Below are 19,067 nucleotides of genomic sequence, written 5' to 3' on the forward strand. Positions count from 1 at the left end.
TTGTTTTTCCAACCGGAGTTAGATCCGGTTTAACTTTCGCGAAAAGGTTAAATTAGTGAATTTGGCCGCCTGGTGATGAATCTGAGCTCCATGTGCAAAAACAGAAAAAAAAAATGCATTTGCATCCTGTACCACTGGATTAGAGATGAATGGAGAATGGTATAGATTTAGGTGGAGGGATTTCACACCACTTAATGCACATTTCACATAAAACCTCCTGCCATCCCTCCGTTTCTTTGTATAAAGTGTATTTGTTTTTTCAAAATTTAACGAGTGCAAGTTTGACCGATTTTTTAGAAAAATATATCAATATCCACAATACAAAATTTATATCACTAGATCCATCATGAAAAATAGTTTCATATTCTATCTATTGGGTATTGTAAATGTTGTTATTTTATTCTATAATCTTGGTCAAACATCCAAATGGTTGACTTGCAAGGAAATCAATACACCTTATATTCTGGAATTGAGAGAGTATGAAATAAGACTTCTGCAGTAGCAAAGTTGTACTAAAATCGAGACATTTATTTGGAACAGAGTGAGTACTGAAATATTACCAATTGCACGATGATACAAACTTAAAAAATGCAACTGAAAACACTATACCACCAGATGACCTCTTCTCAGCAACGATGCTCTACCCATTATGAACTTACACAAGAAAAATATCCAAACCAACCACTTGTAGATGATAAGGATCAGGCCCGCGAGCACCCACTTGCTGACTACTCCCAAAAACCTACAGAACATCCAACATATAAATATTTTTTCCTCATAGATGTACTCTGGCTGCAGGTTTTACGGCAAAAGCATCCAAAAGATGAACTAAGCATACAAGTTTTCCAATAGTCCCGCCAACCAAGAGCTACAGACCTCCAAAGGCCGAGCTCCAAAAGCCAAACGCTAGAGAACAAATCTACATCCTGTCCTGTTATATGTCCCACCATTCTGAGTGACACATTGCATCTTCATGTATATGAAAATGGAGAACATGTGAAGCAGTGGAGAACATGTTGCTTCATTGACACATTTAAGTTGCTGGCAGCATTCAAGACCCATAAGGCTCTTGGGCTCATCCTTGCAGTGCGAAGATACCACCCCCAAAGACCTACTAGTCATAGTCGGTGCTGAAGCAACAACAAGAACGATGATGAAGCACGCAGACCAGGTCAGGAGATGGGAGTGCCATTCTTGATTGTTATCTTAGTATAGGAGCCTACCTGCAAGATGGATGATGATGAATGGCTTTTGGTATACATTAATATATGGCAGGAGAACACTTGTATTGCTAGCTTGTAGCCAGTCATAGCAGTACGCATCTTTCTAGAAGGCATTTAGTAAAAGTTATCTTTAGACAATCATTATATAATAAATACATGGTCAATTAGATTGGTAATATTATTGCTATATTTATGGTAAATGTTACTGTTATCATATTTTTATGCTTTATTATGTCGCTTGTCCCCATTGGTAAGCTAGTACGAACAATACTGAATATTGTACCACCGTATTACTTCTCAGCAACGACATTCTCTACACAATAAACATATGGAAGAAAAGATCCAAACTAACTACTTCAACAACAGAATGCCAAGATTGAATCTCGCAACATAAACACTTTCATTCTTGATTCTTCATTATGCAACACAAAAGTAAATTTGGACAGCAGGGACGATAAGTAGAAAAACTAAAATAGCACAGATACTTCATAGTTCAGAATAATCACAGGGTGTTCAAGACATAAGCATCATCGGAAATGACATGCCCTACTGGAGGAATTAATAAGAGAAACAAAGATAAGGATCAAACCTGGATATCCCGAGAATCCACATGCTGACTGCTCCCAAAGAAGTACAAACATCCAATACATATATGATATATAAATTTTGTTTCGTATGAAGTATTCTGACCTCAGGAGGGCAAAACATACAAAAGATGAACCAGTGATCCAAGTTTTCTGACAGTAGCCAACCAAGAGCTAGCAGAGCCAGATAATCCCTCTCGCTACAGACCACCAAATGCCGAGCTCCAAAAGCCAACGCTCACCAGGCGAAGACAAATCTACATCATGTTACTGATCCCACCAGGATCACATTCGAGCATGAGAACCATTCTCTTATTTAGTGACCTCCACTACAGCACCACCACGCATCAGCGGGGAGCCAGACGGCGGAGAGTCCTGCAAGATATGTACGATGGTCTCTGCAGATAGTGTCTCATTCAGAACCTTTATTGCCTAGACAAACATCTCTGCTTCAAGGAACTCCTTTGTAGGTTGGTTCTCCAATCGAGCACGTTTAATCTCATTCTTTAATCCTGTAATGTCACGAGAACTATTTGCGGAAGAGATTGTTGATCCACTAGGTACCCTACGCTTGCTCCTCTTACGGGTCCACTTTTGTCGATTGCCCTGCTGAAACTGCTGCTTCACATGCTTCACTTCATGCTTGTGTGCATCAGCCTGCCCAGGCTCCAAGGTCCCAGATCAGCTCACCCCAGTTGACGCTATGCGCTAACTCCATCTTCACCTCCCACATCGCAGCCGACACATACGACAACATGTCCCTGCCGTGGAACTGCGGGAGGATCCACATTTCCATAAACTGCAAGGAGGCGCAGGTAACCGTGGACGACCTCCTTGTGCTCCTCGTCCTGCGCCGTGGAGGGAGCACCTCCGTTGTGGCTTGTACGGCTGCCGCGCTGAGGAAGGACTTCCGGCCAACACTGACGCGGACGCGTCAGATGTAGGCGTAGCCGCGGCAGTTCTCCTGGTGATAGGAGGCGACGAGATCCGAGACGAGGTCGTGCCGGGGGATGCCGTCCGGGAGCTGGAGCCGCGCGATATCAAGGAGGCTGAGGTGGCGGATGGCAGCCTCAGTGTCGTGGTCGTCGGGCCAGCCATGGAGAGAGGATGGCGGCTGGTAGATGTTGTACTGGACGGTGGGGACCTCCCCGGACCCGCCGCCGGCGCTGACCGCGGACAGCGCTGCCTCCACGGCTTTCTCGACGGTGGGACTCTTCTCGAACCTGCCGCCGGCGATGACCATGGGCGGCACTGTCTCTAGGGTTTTCTCGGCGGTGGTGTTGGGGTTGGGGCGAGATTGGCTGGGGATTTGGGGGGAGGGGCTTCTTGCATGTGCTGCCTGCTGGGATAGGGGATAGGTCGGAGGCGGGGGAGAGCGAGGGGGCGTGGGCCTCGGCAGCCGCCCGTGCTGTGCTGTGCTGCGCTCCGCTGCCTGCTTAGGATGTGTGCCGGCGGCGGCGGCGACGATCGCGCAGACGGATGAGGCAGGAGATAATTGCATGTATCATCCCGGAGGTTGGCAACGATGTCCAATCCAGTCCACGAAGTTTAGAACTGCTTCAATACGATCCTTATACACAGAGATACGTTATCAATATGGTCCTTGATCTTGGACACTGAGTCCCGCTCTACGCGCCAGCTACGTCTCGCGAATACTCGTATGACACGTCATCATATGTTCCATCTGTCAGACTTGACCCCACCCGTCAGCGTAGAGCGGTGGTAATTTTGCACTCAGCTCCTTGTCTGTTCTCGATCCCCTTTTTCTCTCTTCCTCGATTGAAAACAGAGGAGAACGCAGAGTACTGCGAGTAGGCACGGCGGCGGATGATCGACGATCCAACGACATTCTGATGGTAGTTCCTGTGGTGCCGGAAGCGTTAGCGACGGCGTCGCAACCCATGGGGTGGAGTTCGTCAACGATGGACGGCCCTCGACGGCGGCCAGACGACGAGGCGGCTCCAACCTACGGTATGTTTCGTTGATAGCACATCATAGGCACGTTTTTTGGCCCAATAATCTGCATCTTTGTGTCGATTAGGTCGTATGCACAAAGTACGTGATTTGTACATGTCGATTTGCTATAGTTCATGAGGAATTGTGCTAGGGTTTTGTTACTGTACGGCATGAAGTTTGAACATTTACTGAATTTTTTGGTGCATCGAAGGAGAGTGGGAATTTCACTATTGAAGTGATTCATGGTGGGTTATTCTTTGGTAGTGGGCTGAATAGGTGCTATTTGGATGGCCATAAGGTTTGTTATGATTATTGTCATGTGGAACTAGCATACTACAATATGTTTGAAGAAATAGTTAAGCACTTGGGGTATGAAAAGGAAGGAAGAATTGATATCTATTGGCTGCCCCTGGTTGTCAGATTAATGAAGGTGTTGAAACTCTTCTGTCCAATGATGCTGACTTAGATGCTATGTATCTTCAGATCAATCGAGGGCATAATTTCCAAATGATATATCTTGATCATTTGGATAGCCATATTTCTGGTGGAGGGGTTAAATGGGATGATGTTCTGGCTAATCCAGTAGCAGAATTTCTTACTGTTTTCAGTCCCATGAAAAAGCCAAGCAGTGCAAATGAAAGCAATACATCTTGTAGTGTTGTGGATGAAACTCATGAAATTCAGAGTCATGACCAAGAGATCTCTCATGACCAATTCGTTGTGAAACTAAGACCAAGAGCACAAAAGTTAGAAGAGGAGGAAGAACAATATGCAGATTCAGAATCAGCTGACAGTGATTATATTCCTGAGATTATTGACGGTGATTATGACTTGGAGGATGGGGATGAAGATTTGTTGCAGGAGCAGCTGCATCCAGTGCAAGACAAGAAAGGGAAAAAGGTGGTTGAAGATTGCAACTCTGAAGAAGAGGAATTGGATGGTCCAGATTCTGATGAAGATGAAATAAAATTCAATTTCGAACCTTTTACAACTGTAGGCATGCATGAGCCTAAGTTCCATGCAGGCCAATTGTTCTCATTAGTGGAGCTTTTGAGGAAAGCAGTCAGAGAGTACAGTTGCAAGGAGAGGGTGAACATCAAATTCCCAAAGAATGACAAAGTAGGCTTTGTGCTAAGTGTGAGAAAGGCTGCCCATGGTATCTATATGCATCTTGGGACAATATGACAAATGCTATAATGGTGAAGACATTCAATGGTCAGCACACTTGTGAGAAGAAGTGGCAAGTTACAACCTTTACATCTAGGTACATTGCTTTAAAATATGTGGACAAGATTAGGGCATGTGAGAAGATTTCACTAAAGGCCTTAGCAGGTTTTCTTCAAGAAGATTGGAGCATGACAATTAAAAGGGAAAAGCTTGGGAGAGCTAGGAAGATTGCATATGATATTATATATGGAGATGAGATTGCACAATACAACTTGTTGTGGGACTATGCAAATGAGCTGAGGAGATCAAATCCTGGAAGTACTTTCTTTGTTGAGCTTTCAGATGAGGGGCCGTTTCAGAAATGTTACTTCTCATTTGATGCATGCAAGAGGGGGTTCTTATCTGCTTGAAGACCTATTATTTTCCAAGATGGTTGCCACTTGAAGACACAATATGATGGTGTTCTATTAAGTGCAGTTGGAATGGACCCAAATGATTGCATATTTCATCTGGCTCATGCAGTAGTGCAAAGTGAAGACACAAAATCCTGGAGGTGGTTTTTGACTGCATTGAAGCAAGATCTTGGCATAAATAACACACAACTTTGAACCATCATGTCTGACAAGCAAAAAGTAATTTACTTGCATATTTTATTTTTCATGTACAACAAAGTATGTTATGTCAGTGCTTAGGAAGAAACAAGAACTTGTAGCAAAGAAACAAGCTGCACAGGAGAAAAAGGAAGCTGCATTAGCATAAAAAAGAATTGTCGCAGAAGAGAGGAAGAAAGCTAGTGAGGAAAAGAAACTAAAATCCCTACAGGAAATACTTTCCATGGCAGACAAAAGGAGAGAAGCAATGGAGAGAAGGAGAAAGGAGATAGAAGAGGCAAAACAATTGAAGGCACAAGAGAGACAAAGAATTGTTGAAGAGAAAAGAAGAGTTTGCAAGACTAAATTTGTTGCAGAGGAGGCAATGTTTCTTATACATCAAGCAGATGAGATTGATAGACAACAATCATTTCTACAAATAAATAAGGAGGCACAACAAACTACAAAAGCAATGGTTGAGGAGGAGAGGATGAATGCATGACAGCAAAAAACAACACTGAAGAGAACTGCAACAAGCTCTGGTCAAAACATGAGAGTATTTAAGAAACCAAGAAAAGTGAACATGTTTGTTGAGCTCAGGGGTGGATGAAGGGAACTCTGTGGTTTCATTAAGTGTTCTGCTAGCTCTTGTAATATATAATCTTAACATTATATGCTAAACTGTTTGTTGCACTAAGGTTGTCTATTTTGTGAACATGTTTGATGCACTAAGGTTGTCTCTTTTGTGAAGATGTTTGATGCACTAAGGTTGTCTCTTATGTGCTACAGATACAATATATATGCAAGCACACATTTTTGTTTTCATAACAATCATCACATTGCAACATACGAGTAGATAATCAGTGAATTACATTCCAGGTTCACAAAAGAGGGACTAAATTGATGATAAACTGAACAACATAGATAGCCTAGAACACTACAGAAACTACAACATAGTTAGTACAGATAGATCAATCGTCGTTACCGTCGACTTTGCCAAGCACAGTGCTGAATTTGTGTAAGCGCGTCAGGTCCTCCCCTTCGTTTGGCAGCCATTCATCCGACAGGTCTTTGGCTAGCAGTGGACCACGATCAATAACCTCTTTCAAGTGACAGATGACAGGATAGACTAGCGTCTTCTTCTTCTTCGGCGAGGACGGCCCGTACGACGACGCTTCTTCACACGCGACAAACTCCTCAAGTGATTCTGGAGGAGGATCTGTACACAGCGCAAGCTTAGGCTCCGGTATCTCCATGTCCGGCACCTTGGCCACTTTGGATGGGTCACGGAGCCACGCCATTACCTCGAGCTCCTGTCGATTCTTTGGTGGTATCATCTCTATCAGGTCACCACCCAAATCCTTGAGAACACCTTTAACTGACTACATCGACCAAGCTTGATCTAGAAGCCCTTCGAAACTTAACTTCGTCTTGTACTCTAGACCAGCCGGAGTGGCTCGAATGTATCTGACCCAGCAGTGAAATTGGATCCACCGGTGGCAGCACTTGAACTTCATTGATGATTACAGCACCAGCGTGCACTTCTCCTTTGTTAAGAAAAACAACCACAAGTCATGCAAGGGGCACACTACCTAGATGCTCATCTCCGACCGCAGGACGCCACAGCACGCCTCGATGCTGGCCAGGAGAGCCGCCGGTGTCACAACCTGCTCGCCGTCTCCAACCGCACTGGACAGAAGAACGAACTGGCGGTAGCGAGCCTCCAACGCATCCATCGATGACGCCCGTGCCAGCAGGACACGACTCCTCTCTGGACGGAGACACGACTCACCACGACGCTAAACCTCCTGTGGGTAAGCCCTCTCCAGCAAGTTGCGGCTGGATCCATCACCGGCGACGACCACCGCCGCCGTACTTCGGTTGTCTTCGCTCTCCACATCCAAGGAAATGGTGGCGGAGGACACGCTCGAGCCACTCATCACCGTAGGAGAAAACTAGGAATTGCGGGTTGGATTTGGGGATTTTCCCCCCCTCGAACTAGCTCACCTCCTTATCCACTCTGCACTTGGCTCCGCGCTGACGGGTGGGGTCAAGTCTGACGGGTGGGGTCAAGTTTGACGGGTGGGCCACGCGGTGACATGTCATACGGAGTATTCGCGAGACGTAGCTGATGCATAGAGCAGGGACTTGTTGTCCAAGATCCAGGACCGTATTGATAACGTATTGTCATGTACCAGGATCGTATTGAAGTAGTTCTCAACTTCCAGGACTAGATTGGACCTCGCCGCTAACTTCCGGGATGGTAGACGCAATTATCTCATGAGGCGGAGACGAAGGGGCGGTGGGCACTCGGCAAGGAGGTCTCTCACGTCTCCTGTCTCCCTTATTTCACCAATCTTTCAAAAAAAAGGTCATTTACAAATATATAAATTACTCATAAATGTATTCACGTCCGACACTTCAATATTTTTACATATGTATTCATAAATGTTCGAACAACAAGGGTGTTTTTTTGTTCCAATTAGAGAGCTTTATTCAACAAAGGAGCTTCTGACATCATTAGCCAATAAGCTCGTCATCAGGAAAGAGGGTCTTGAATCAGTCCAACTTTTGGTGACCGTTAGTGTATAAGCAAATTTTGCACAAAGATGGACATGTACATTGGCTGACCGATTTACATGTTGAATATCAAAAGAAGAAAAAGAGGAAACTAGCTCTCCAATCTCTAACAGTATTGATGCCACCATAGATAAGCAATAGTGACCAGTTTTCTAGAGATTAACAATCTCCAAGCAATCGGTTTCCATGATCACATGTGAGAATCCGCACAGTTTAGCAAAAAACACCACATCTTGCAACGCCATCGTCTCACTAATAAACGGATCAGAAACCCCGTAGTGGGAGTTTACTCCATGCTCCAAGCAGGGCATTGCAGGAGCGCGCAACGTCGCCCACATCAACCTGTTGGAAATATGCCCTAGAGGCAACAATAAATTAGTTATAAATATATCTTTTTGTTCAAGATAATTGTTTATTATACATGCTAGAATTGTATTGAATGGAAACTCAGATACATGTGTGGATACATAGACAACACACTTTCCCTAGTAAGCCTCTAGTTAGACTAGCTCGTTGATCAAAGATGGTCAAGGTTTCCTGGCCATAGACAATAGTTGTCACTTGATAATGGGGTCACATCATTAGGAGAATGATGTGATGGACAAGACCCAAACTATGAACGTAGCATGTGATCGTGTCGTTTTATTGCCACTGTTTTTCTGCATGTCAAGTATATGTTCCTATGACCATGAGATCATGTAACTCACTTACACCGGAAGAATACCTTATGTGTATCAAGCGTCGCAACGTAACCGGGTGACTATAAAGGTGCTCTACAAGTATCTACGAAGATGTCAGTTGAGTTAGAATGGATCAAGGCTGAGATTTGTCACTCCGTATGAAGGAGAGGTATCTTGGGGCCCACTCGGTAATACAACATCACAACAAGCCTTGCAAGCAATGTGACTAAAGACTTAGCCACAGGATTTTGTATTACGGAACGAGTAAAGAGACTTGCCGGTAACGAGATTGAACTAGGTATAGAGATACCGATGATCAAATCTCGGGCAAGTAACATATCGAGGGACAAAGGGAATAATATACGAGATTAATTGAATCCTTGACATAGAGGTTCAACCGATAAAGATCTTCGTAGAATATGTTGGAGTTGTTGGAAATATGCCCTAGAGGCAATAATAAAATAGTTATTATTATATTTCCTGTTTCAAGATAATCGTTTAGTATTCATGCTATAATTGTATTGAATGGAAACACAAATGCATGTGTGGATATATACACAAAACAATGTCCCTAGTGAGCCTCTAGTTGATTAGCTCATTGATCAAAGATGGTTAAGGTTACCTAGCCATAGACAATTGTTGTCAGTTGATAACGGGATCACATTATTAGGGGAATGATGTTATGGACAAGACCCAAACTATAAATGTAGCATTTGATCGATCATTTTGTTTCTATTGTTTTCTGCATGTCAAGTATATGTTCTTATGACCATGAGATCATGTAACTCACTGACACCGGAGGAATTCCTTGTGTGTATCAAGCGTCACAACGTAACTGGGTGACTATAAAGGTGCTCTACAGGTATCTCCGATGGTGTCCGTTGAGTTAGCATGGATCAAGACTGGGATTTGTCACTCCGTATGATGGAGATGTATCTCGTGACCCACTCGATAATACAACATCACAAGCAAGCCTTGTAAGCAATGTGACTAAAGAGTTAGCCACGGGATCTTGTATTATGGAACGAGTAAAGAGACTTGCCGGTAACGAGATTGAAATAGGTATGAAGATACCGACGATCGAATCTCGGGCAAGTAACATACCGAAGGACAAAGGGAATGTTATACGGGATGAACTAAATCCTTTACATAGAGGTTCAACCGATAAGATCTTCTTAGAATATGTCGGATCCAATATGGGCATCCAGGTCTCGCTATTGTATATTGGCCGTAGAGTATCTCGATCATGTCTACATAGTTCTCGAACTCGCAAGGTCTGCGCACTTAAGGTTCGGTGATGTTTCGATATAGTTGACTTATAGATGTTGGTAACCGAATGTTATTCGGAGTTCCGGATGAGATCCCGGATGCTACGAGGATTTCCGGAATGGTCCAGAAACGAAGATTTGGCTTCTAGAAAGATTTTGAGTATTACTGGTAAAGTACCGGGAGTGACGAATGGGTTTCGGGGTTTTACTGGGAGGGCCCGCCCATCCGGGAGAGGACCTAATAGGCCCAAGGATGGCGCACCATTCCTTTATGGGCTGGTGAGGCCAGCCCAATAACCTATTTCGGCCAAAGCAAAAATAGAAGGAAAAAAGGAAAAAGAGGAAGGAGGTGGACAAGTGGGAAGGGAGTCCTCCACCAAACCGAATTGGAGGAGGAGGACTCCCCTTGGCTCAGCCGAACCCTCCTACTTTGAGTAGGAGGCAAGGCAACCCTCCCTCTTGTTCCACTTATATATAGTGGAGCTTTGATAGGCTTTTTGACCTCAAGCCATAGTGCAGCCCTCTCTCCCTCCACCACTCCGTGACACCTCGTAGCTAGTTCGGTACGGTACGACGAAGCCCTGCTGGAGTAGCTCCACCACCATCATCGCCATGTCGTCGTGTTGTCGAGAAACTCATCTACCTCTCCGCCCCTCTTGCTGGATCAAGAAGGCAAAGATCGTCATCGAGTTATACGTGTGCTGAACGTGGAGGTGTCGTACGTTCGGCGCTAGATCGGGACGAAGTTCGCGGGACTCTTGCGATTCGGATCGCGAAGATGTTCGACTACATAAACCGCGTTTCTTAACGCTTCTCGCTTAGCGATCTACAAGGGTATGTGGATCCGAGCTCCCCTCTCGTAGATGATCATCACCATGATAGGTCTTTCGTGCGCGTAGGATTTTTTTTGTTTCCCATGCAACATTCCCCGACAGGAGCCAATATGGACAACCAGGTCCCGCTATTGTTTATTGATCGGAGAGTGTCTCGGTCATGTCTACATAGTTCTTGAACCCGCGGGGTCTGCACACTTAAGGTTCAGTGACGTTTTGGTATAGTTGAGTTATGTATGTTGGTGACCTAATGTTGTCCGGTGTCCCGGATGACATCTCGAACATCACGAGGAGTCTCAGAATGGTCTAGAGACGAAGATTGATATATAGGAAAGGTGTATTTGGCTTCCGGAATGATTTTGGGCATTACCAGTAAAGTACCGGGAGTGATGAATGGGTTCTGGGGTTTTCACCGGGAGGGGCCACCCACTCGGAGGGGGACCAAATAGGACTAAAGGTGGTGCACCATCCCCTGGTGGTCTGGGCAGCCAGCCCAATAGGCCTATTCAACCAAAATGCAAAAGGGGAAGGGGGAATCCCACTAGGAAGGGGAGTCCTCCTCCACCAAACCGAATTGGAGGAGGACTCCTCCCCCTTGTGTCGCCTGCCAACCCTAGGGTTTTTCCCTAGGGCTCCACCCCTCCCTCCCTCCTATATATAGTGGAGGGGAGAGGGCCTAGCCAAACACACAAGCCACAACAGCCCCTCTCCCTCCACTAGTTCGTCATATCCTGTAGGTTGATTTGGTGGTGCACGACGTAGCCCTGCCGGATCAACTTCTCGAACACTGCTGCCACACCGTCATGATATCAGAGAACTCAGCTACCTCTTCGGCCCTCTTGCTGGATCAAGAAGGCGGAGATTGTCATTGATCTGCACGTGTGTTGAACACGGAGGTGTCGTCCGTTCGGCACTAGATCATGATTGGGTCGCGGGACAACTTACGATTTGGATCACGAAGATGTTCGGCTACATCAACCGTGTTTCCTAACGCTTCCCTCTTAGCGATCTACAAGGGTATGTGGATCCGATCTTTCCTCTCATAGATGATCATCACCATGGATAGATCTTATGTGTGCGCATGGATTTTTTTGTTTCCCATGCAACGTTCCCCAACAGTGGCATCATGAGCTAGGTCTATGCGTAGATGACATCTCGAGTAGAACACAAAGGAGTTTGTCGGCGTTGATATTCAGATTGCTTCCCTCCTTAGTATTTTCTTGATTCAGCGTTATTGTTGGATGAAGCGGCCCATACCATCCTTACTCGTACGCTTACGAGAGACCGATTCCATCGACTGACATGCAACTTGTTGCATAAAGATGGCTGGCGGGTGTGTGTTTCTCCTACTTTAGTTGAATCGGATTTGACATACGCGGTCCTTGGATGAGGTTAGATAGCAACTTGTATATTGATATGTCTCCAACGTATCTATAATTTATGAAGTATTCATGCCATGTTTACAATAATTTTATATGATTTCATTAGAACTAACCTGGACTGACGTTGTTTTCACCAGAACTACAGTGTTGTTGTTTTTGTGAAGAAATAAAAGTTCTCGGAATGAGCTGAAAATTTACGGAGAATATTTTTGGAAAATATATAAATAATGGCGAAAGAATCAACCGGAGGGGGTCCACCACCTGGCCACAAGCCTGGGGCGCCCCCCCATGTCTTGTGGGCCCCTCGGGCACCGCCTTGACGTGAGACCGAGGCCAAAAATTCCTATAAATTAAGAAACCTCCAGAAAGAAACCTATATCGGGAGTTCCCCCGCTGCAAGCCTCCAGAGCCACGAAAAACCAACCGAGAGCCCGTTCCGGCACCCTGTCGGAGGGGGAAACCAGCACGAGAGGCCATCTTCATTATCCCGGCGATCTCCATGACAAGGAGGGAGTAGTTCACCCTTAGGGATGAGGGTATGCACCAGTAGCTATGTGTTTGATCTCTCTCTCTCTCTTGTTCTTGAGATGGCACGATCTTGATGTATCGCGAGCCTTATTAATATAGATGAATCATATGGAATTTTCCCCTCTCTATCTTCTTGTGATGAATTGAGTTTTCCCTTTGAAGTTTTCTTATCGTATTGAGTCTTTATGGATTTGAGAACACTTGATGTATGTCTTGCGATGGGATATCCGTGGTGAAAATTGGGTGTTCTATGATCCACTTGATGTATGTTTTGGTGGTTAACTTGCGGGTTCCGTGAGCTTGGGACTCTATGAATAGGGGTTGGCACATGTTCTCGTCTTGACTCTCCGGTGGAAACTTTGGGGCACTCTTTGAAGTTCTTTGTGTTGGATTGGACATCATGAATCTGAAATTGTGTGATGCATATTGTATAATCAAGCCCATGGGTACTTGTGGTGACATTGGAGTATCTAGGTGACATTAGGGTTTTGGTTGATGTGTATCTTAAGGTGTTATTTTAGTACGAAATCTAGCGCTGTTCGTGACACTTATAGGGATAGCTCATAAGATTGATCGAAAAATATAACTTTGAGGTGGTTTCGTACCCTACAATAATTTCTTTGTTTGTTCTCTGATGTTTGTGACTTTGGAGTGAACGCTTTGTCGCATGTGAGGGATTTATATATGATTCAACTATGTTAGTATTGTTGAGAGAACTTGCACTAGTGAAATTATGAACCCTAGGTCTTGTTTCTAAGCATTGCAATACCATTTGTGCTCACTTTTATCATTAGTTACCTTGCTGTTTTTATATTTTCAGATTAAAAAAACCTATATCTACCATCCATATTACTATTTTATCACCATCTCTTCGCCGAACTAGTGCACCTATACAATTTACCATTGTATTGGGTGTGTTGGGGACACAAGAGACTCTTTGTTATTTGATTGCTGGGTTGCTTGAGAGAGACCATCTTCATCCTACGCCTCCCATAGACTGACAAAACTTATGTCATCAACTTGAGAGAAACTTGCTATTGTCCTACAAAACTCTGTGCTTGGAGGGCCAACACGAGTCTACAAGAAGAAGGTTGTGTAGTAGACATCAAGCTCTTTTCTAGCGCCGTTGCCGGGGAGGTGAGTGCTTGAATTTGATGACCTAGTAGAAATGGAATTGAGGTTGCCTCATATGCTTCATCTTTTCAATGTCTTTGTGAAAATGATGGAAAGGAAAGTTGTGCTCAAGTGTTAGAAGAAGAAGTTATTAAAATGTTTGGCACTAAATATTTGAGTGATGAGCATGATAGCAATATTGTTAGTATGAATTCTCTGAATATTCATGATGCTAATGATATGCAAAGTCACAAGCTTGGGGATGCTATGCTTGACGAATATGATACTTTTAGTCCCCCAAGTTTTGACGAGCAAAACTATTATGATGATTGCATGCCTCCTACTTATGATGACTATTGCGCTGACATGTATGCTATAAAGAGTGGTAGTAACCATGAAACTTGTTATGATGATTTTAATATCCAAAGTGGTTATGTCAATCAATACCTCATGATAGTTATTTCGTTGAGTTTACTCCCACTATTAGTCATGAGAGGAAATTTTATTGTGTGGAGAGTAGTAAAATTTCTATGCTTGTAGATCATGAAAAGAATGTTGTATGTGATAGTTATATTGTTGAATTCCTTAATGATGCTAATGAAAATTATTATGAGGGAGGAACATATGCTTGTAGTAATTCCAATAATAACAACTTTCCTCCCTATGTGTTCAAAGTTTTGAAGTTATGCTTGTTTTGCCTTCCTATGCTAGTTGATTCTTGCTCCCATAAATTGTTTGTTCACAAAATCCCTAATCATAGGAAGTGGGTTAGACTTAAATGTGCTTGTCATGAGATTTATGATGCTCTTTTGCATGGTATAATTATTATTTCTATGAGCATCATTGAAATCATCATGCCTAACTAAAAGGCTTTAAAGAAAAGCGCTTATTGGAAGACAACCCAACACTTTTACTTTCTATTTTTTGGTGTTCACATGATTAAGATACTGTAGTAATCATGTTTTATGCCTTTTTCAACAAAGTGCCAAGTAAAGCCTTTGGGATAGTGTGGATGATAGTTGACTTGATTGTGTGAAAAAACAGAAACATTTTCTCTCAGTCTAGGAATTTTATTAATTCACTGGAACGTGCTTTTCATATGAATTTTTTACACATGATTTATATACAAATTTCGTGCATTGTCCTAATGTTTTAAATTTTTTAGAGACATGGAAGTATGGTTACACTTGAGATCTTCACACACTATTCTGTTTTTGATAGATTCTGTTTTGCATGCATAGTTTGCTTGTTTTAGTGTTCCCATAGCTTATATTCAGTGATATAAATTATGGTAATAGTATAATACAGTAGGTATCATGTGGTAACAATTATGAATCTTGTCTTGACAATACCTAAGTGAATGATCATTATTTATTATACTAACCCATCTCAGGAAGTTCCGTTAAGTTTTGTGTGATTGAAGTTTTTAAGTTTTGAGTGAGACACCGATATGAGGAGAATAAGGAATAATAAGAACCTAAGCTTTGGGATGCCCAAGGCACCCCGAAGGTAATTTCTAAGGAATACTCAAGCGTTTAAGCTTGGGGATGCCCCCGGAGGCATCCCCTCTTTCGTCTCCAACATTACCGGTACATCTTACTTGGAGCTATATATTTATTCATCACATGATATGTGTTTTGCTTGGAGAGTCATTTTATTTTGTTTTTATCTGTTAGGTGTTATTTATAATCTTGTTTTTCAATAAAAATCTCCAAGAACTGCATTAGGATGCTTGCATTGCATGCTTTGATTGGTGCTGTGTAAAAACAGAAACTCGTGCTGTAGTGTTTGAATTTTCATATTTTAATAGAACGTGAAAAGTTTTTGAACTTTTTACACAGTGTTGTCATATAACTTTTATACCATTTTCTAAATTTTAGTATTTTTTTGAGTTACATAAGTACACTGTTTTCATAAATTTCTACAGACTGTTCTGTTTGGACAGATTGCTGTCATAGTTTTGTTACCTACTTATCCTATAGTTTCCATAGCCTATATTGATAGATATAAATTGTGGAAATGATAGTAAACAGTAGATGATGTTTGAAATTATTATGCAACTTGTCTTGGTAGTACATAAAGAGTTGATTTATTATTATGTGCACTAACCTATCTCACGGGTTCTTTTCAAGTTTTATGTGGATGAAGTTTTTGAGTATAGGTGAAACCGGGATACGAGAGGATTGAACAAGATACAAAAGCTCAAGCTTGGGGATGCCCAAGGGACCACAAGTAAATATTTAAAGAACTCTCAAGAATCTAAGCTTGGGGATTCTACGCATCCCACCTCTCTTCGTCAACTATCGGTTAGCCTATGTTGAGCCTAAATTTTTTATTCGTTCACATCATGCGTCCTATTCTTGGAGTGCTATTTTTCTTTTGCTTGTTGTTTAAATAAAATACTCAAATCTGAAAATCTTTATTAAGAGAGAGAGAGAGATAGAGTCCTCACATAGCTACTTAATTGTTTGACTACTCGTTGATCTTCACTTATATGTTTTGGAGTAGTTTTGTCATTTACTTTCGTGCTTCACTTATATCCTATGAGTAAATTGTTGAATGAATTGAATATCATAAATTTCAGATTATATATGTTTTATATTCTTATCCCTTGGGGAGTAATGACTTCACATATAAGAATTATAGGTGGTAAAATTTATTGAAAGTTAGCAAACACCGCATTGGTCACTTGAACAATTCATGAAAGAATATTGAAGGAAGAGAGATTTCACATATAAATATACTATCTTGGAAATCTTCTATGATTTTGAATACTCGTTAATTATTTCCAGACTTGATAAAATTAGCTGAAGTTGGATAAGGAAGACAACGTAATGAGTTATGCTTGGGTATATTTGTATAGAAGTTATATTGTTATGGATCCTCCAACATGTGGTGCTTGCTTCAACTCATACTAGCCAAAACTTCCGCACCAAGTAGAAATACTACTTGTGCATCCAAACACCCTCAAACCCAAAGTTGTTCCATATGAGTCTACCATACCTACCTATATGCGGTATTTACCTGCCGTTCCAAGTAAATTTGCATGTGCCAAACTCCAAACCTTCAAATAATATTTTGTTTTGTATGCCGGAATCGCTCAATATAGTGACTAAGGGCTGTCGGTATCTTCCATGCTAGGTGAGTTATTCTCACGATATGTGTTGATTCACTATCATTCACGAGAAAGTGGGTGGTATTCGGGATGCCCAGTCCCATGTTAAAAAAATCAAATCAAAATATAATGAAACAAAACTCCCCGAGGATTGTTGTTTGTATGGACGGTACCCGTGGATTCGGCTCACCGTGGAGTGTGATTGATTGGTGGAGGGGGAGTAAAAACTTTACCATTCTGTTTGGGAACCGCCTATAATGTATCTAGCATGGGAGATACTGAGATCTCTTGGTTGTTATGTTGACAATGAAAGCATAGCGCTCAAAATTATGATTCGTCTCTGTTTTAAAAGCTTGAGCTCTGGCACCTCTTTAAATCAATGCTTCCCTATGCAAATGGCCTATCTTTTACTTTCTAGTACTTACCTTTATACAAGAGTCATGGTGATCTTCACCACTTCCTATATTTCGCCTTTTTCTCTTGGCAAGTGTCATGTGGTGGGGAAAGATCCAAGCATATATGGCCATTCAAATATATTTGATCATGAATTATTATTGTTGACAATTATCTATATGATAAATAAGTTGGGAAGCGAAACTTTAAGCCCTTATCTTTCTCTATGTTCGACGGATGCCATTTGTTTTAAAAATATGCTTTGAGTGTTAGCAATCATGTAATACTGTATGATAGTTGAGTATGTGGAATTTGCTAAATCAATCTCTTACATAGACCCTTCCTGAAAATAAGATGAAATGCAATTGTTCGATGACTAGGATTATGGTTTGTTAGTTTTCAAGAAACTTTTTGGTCTATACTTTAACATGTGAATAGCTTGTTACTTGATCATGAGAAGTTTTATCAGATGAGCTACTATTTATGGTTTATATTGATGTTAGAAATAGTGATTGGAAGTATCATTGATCAAACTTGTGCACTTGCTAGCATTCACACTTCATAAATTATTTATTTTATCATTTACCTACTCGAGGACGAGCAGGAATTAAGCTTGGGGATGTTGATACGTCTCCATTATATCTATAATTTATGACGTATTCATGCCATGTCTACAATAATTTTATTTGTTTTTGGTATGATTTGATTAGAACTAACCCGGACCGACGTTGTATTCAGCAGAACTACCGTGGTGTTGTTTTTGTGCAGAAATAAAAGTTCTCGGAATGAGCTGAAAATTTACGGAGAATATTTTTGGAAAATATAAAAAATACTGGCGAAAGAATAAGCCAGGGCGACCCCCTAGGGCGCGCCCCCGTGTCTTGTGGGCACCCCGGGCACCGCCGACGTGAGACCAATGGCAAAAATTATTATAAATCAGGAAACCTCTAGAAAGAAACCTAGATCGGGAGTTCCGCCACTGCAAACCTCCAGAGCCACGAAAAACCAATCGGGACCCCGTTCCGGCACCCTGCCGGAGGGGGAAACCATCACCGGAGGCCATCTTCATCATCCCGGCGGTCTCCACGATGAGGAGGGAGTAGTTCACCCTTGGGGCTGAGGGTATGTACGAGTAGCTATGTGTTTGATCTCTCTCTCTCTATCTCGTGTTCTTGAGATGGCACAATCTTGATGTATCGCGAGCTTTACTAATATAGATGAATCATATGGAGTTTCCCCTATCTATCTTCTTGTGATGAATTGAGTTCTCCCTTTGAAGTTTTCTTATGGGATTGAGTCTTTAAGGATTTGAGAGATCAAAGAGAGAGATGAAGCCATCTATCTATTAGCTATAGACCCGTAGGTTTGTGATGAACTACTCACGCATCATCGGAGGGGCAATGGAGTTGATGTAGATGCCCTTCGTGATCAATTCCCTCTCTGGCAGATTACCGGAAAAGGCTCCCAGATTGGATCTCATGGGAACAGAGGCTCCCGCGACGTAAAATTATTTTTGTGGCTCTCTTTGGTGATATGAATATTTGGGAATTTACAGGCCAAATAATAGGGTTGGGAGACCCGCAGGGGACCCACAAGCCAGGGGGCGCGACCACCCCCTAGGGCGCGCCCTACAGGCTTGTGGCCTCCCGGCAGAT

At 42.6% G+C, this 19,067-nt stretch overlaps 1 protein-coding gene across 1 annotated transcript; it reads right to left on the minus strand.

Moving 5' to 3' along the window:
* Positions 1 to 510: 510 nt before the first annotated feature.
* On the minus strand, positions 511 to 3,490 carry LOC123403526. The gene is made up of 2 exons (XM_045097457.1): positions 1,813 to 3,490; positions 511 to 1,223 (listed from the first exon to the last, which is right to left on the minus strand). The coding sequence occupies exon 1, from the start codon at positions 3,306 to 3,308 to the stop codon at positions 2,742 to 2,744; it is 567 nt and encodes a 188-aa protein (XP_044953392.1). The 5' UTR covers positions 3,309 to 3,490; the 3' UTR covers positions 511 to 1,223; positions 1,813 to 2,741.
* Between the last annotated feature and the right edge of the window lie 15,577 nt (positions 3,491 to 19,067).

This window comes from Hordeum vulgare, chromosome 6H, assembly GCF_904849725.1.
Source record: "Hordeum vulgare subsp. vulgare chromosome 6H, MorexV3_pseudomolecules_assembly, whole genome shotgun sequence".
NCBI lineage: Eukaryota > Viridiplantae > Streptophyta > Magnoliopsida > Poales > Poaceae > Hordeum > Hordeum vulgare.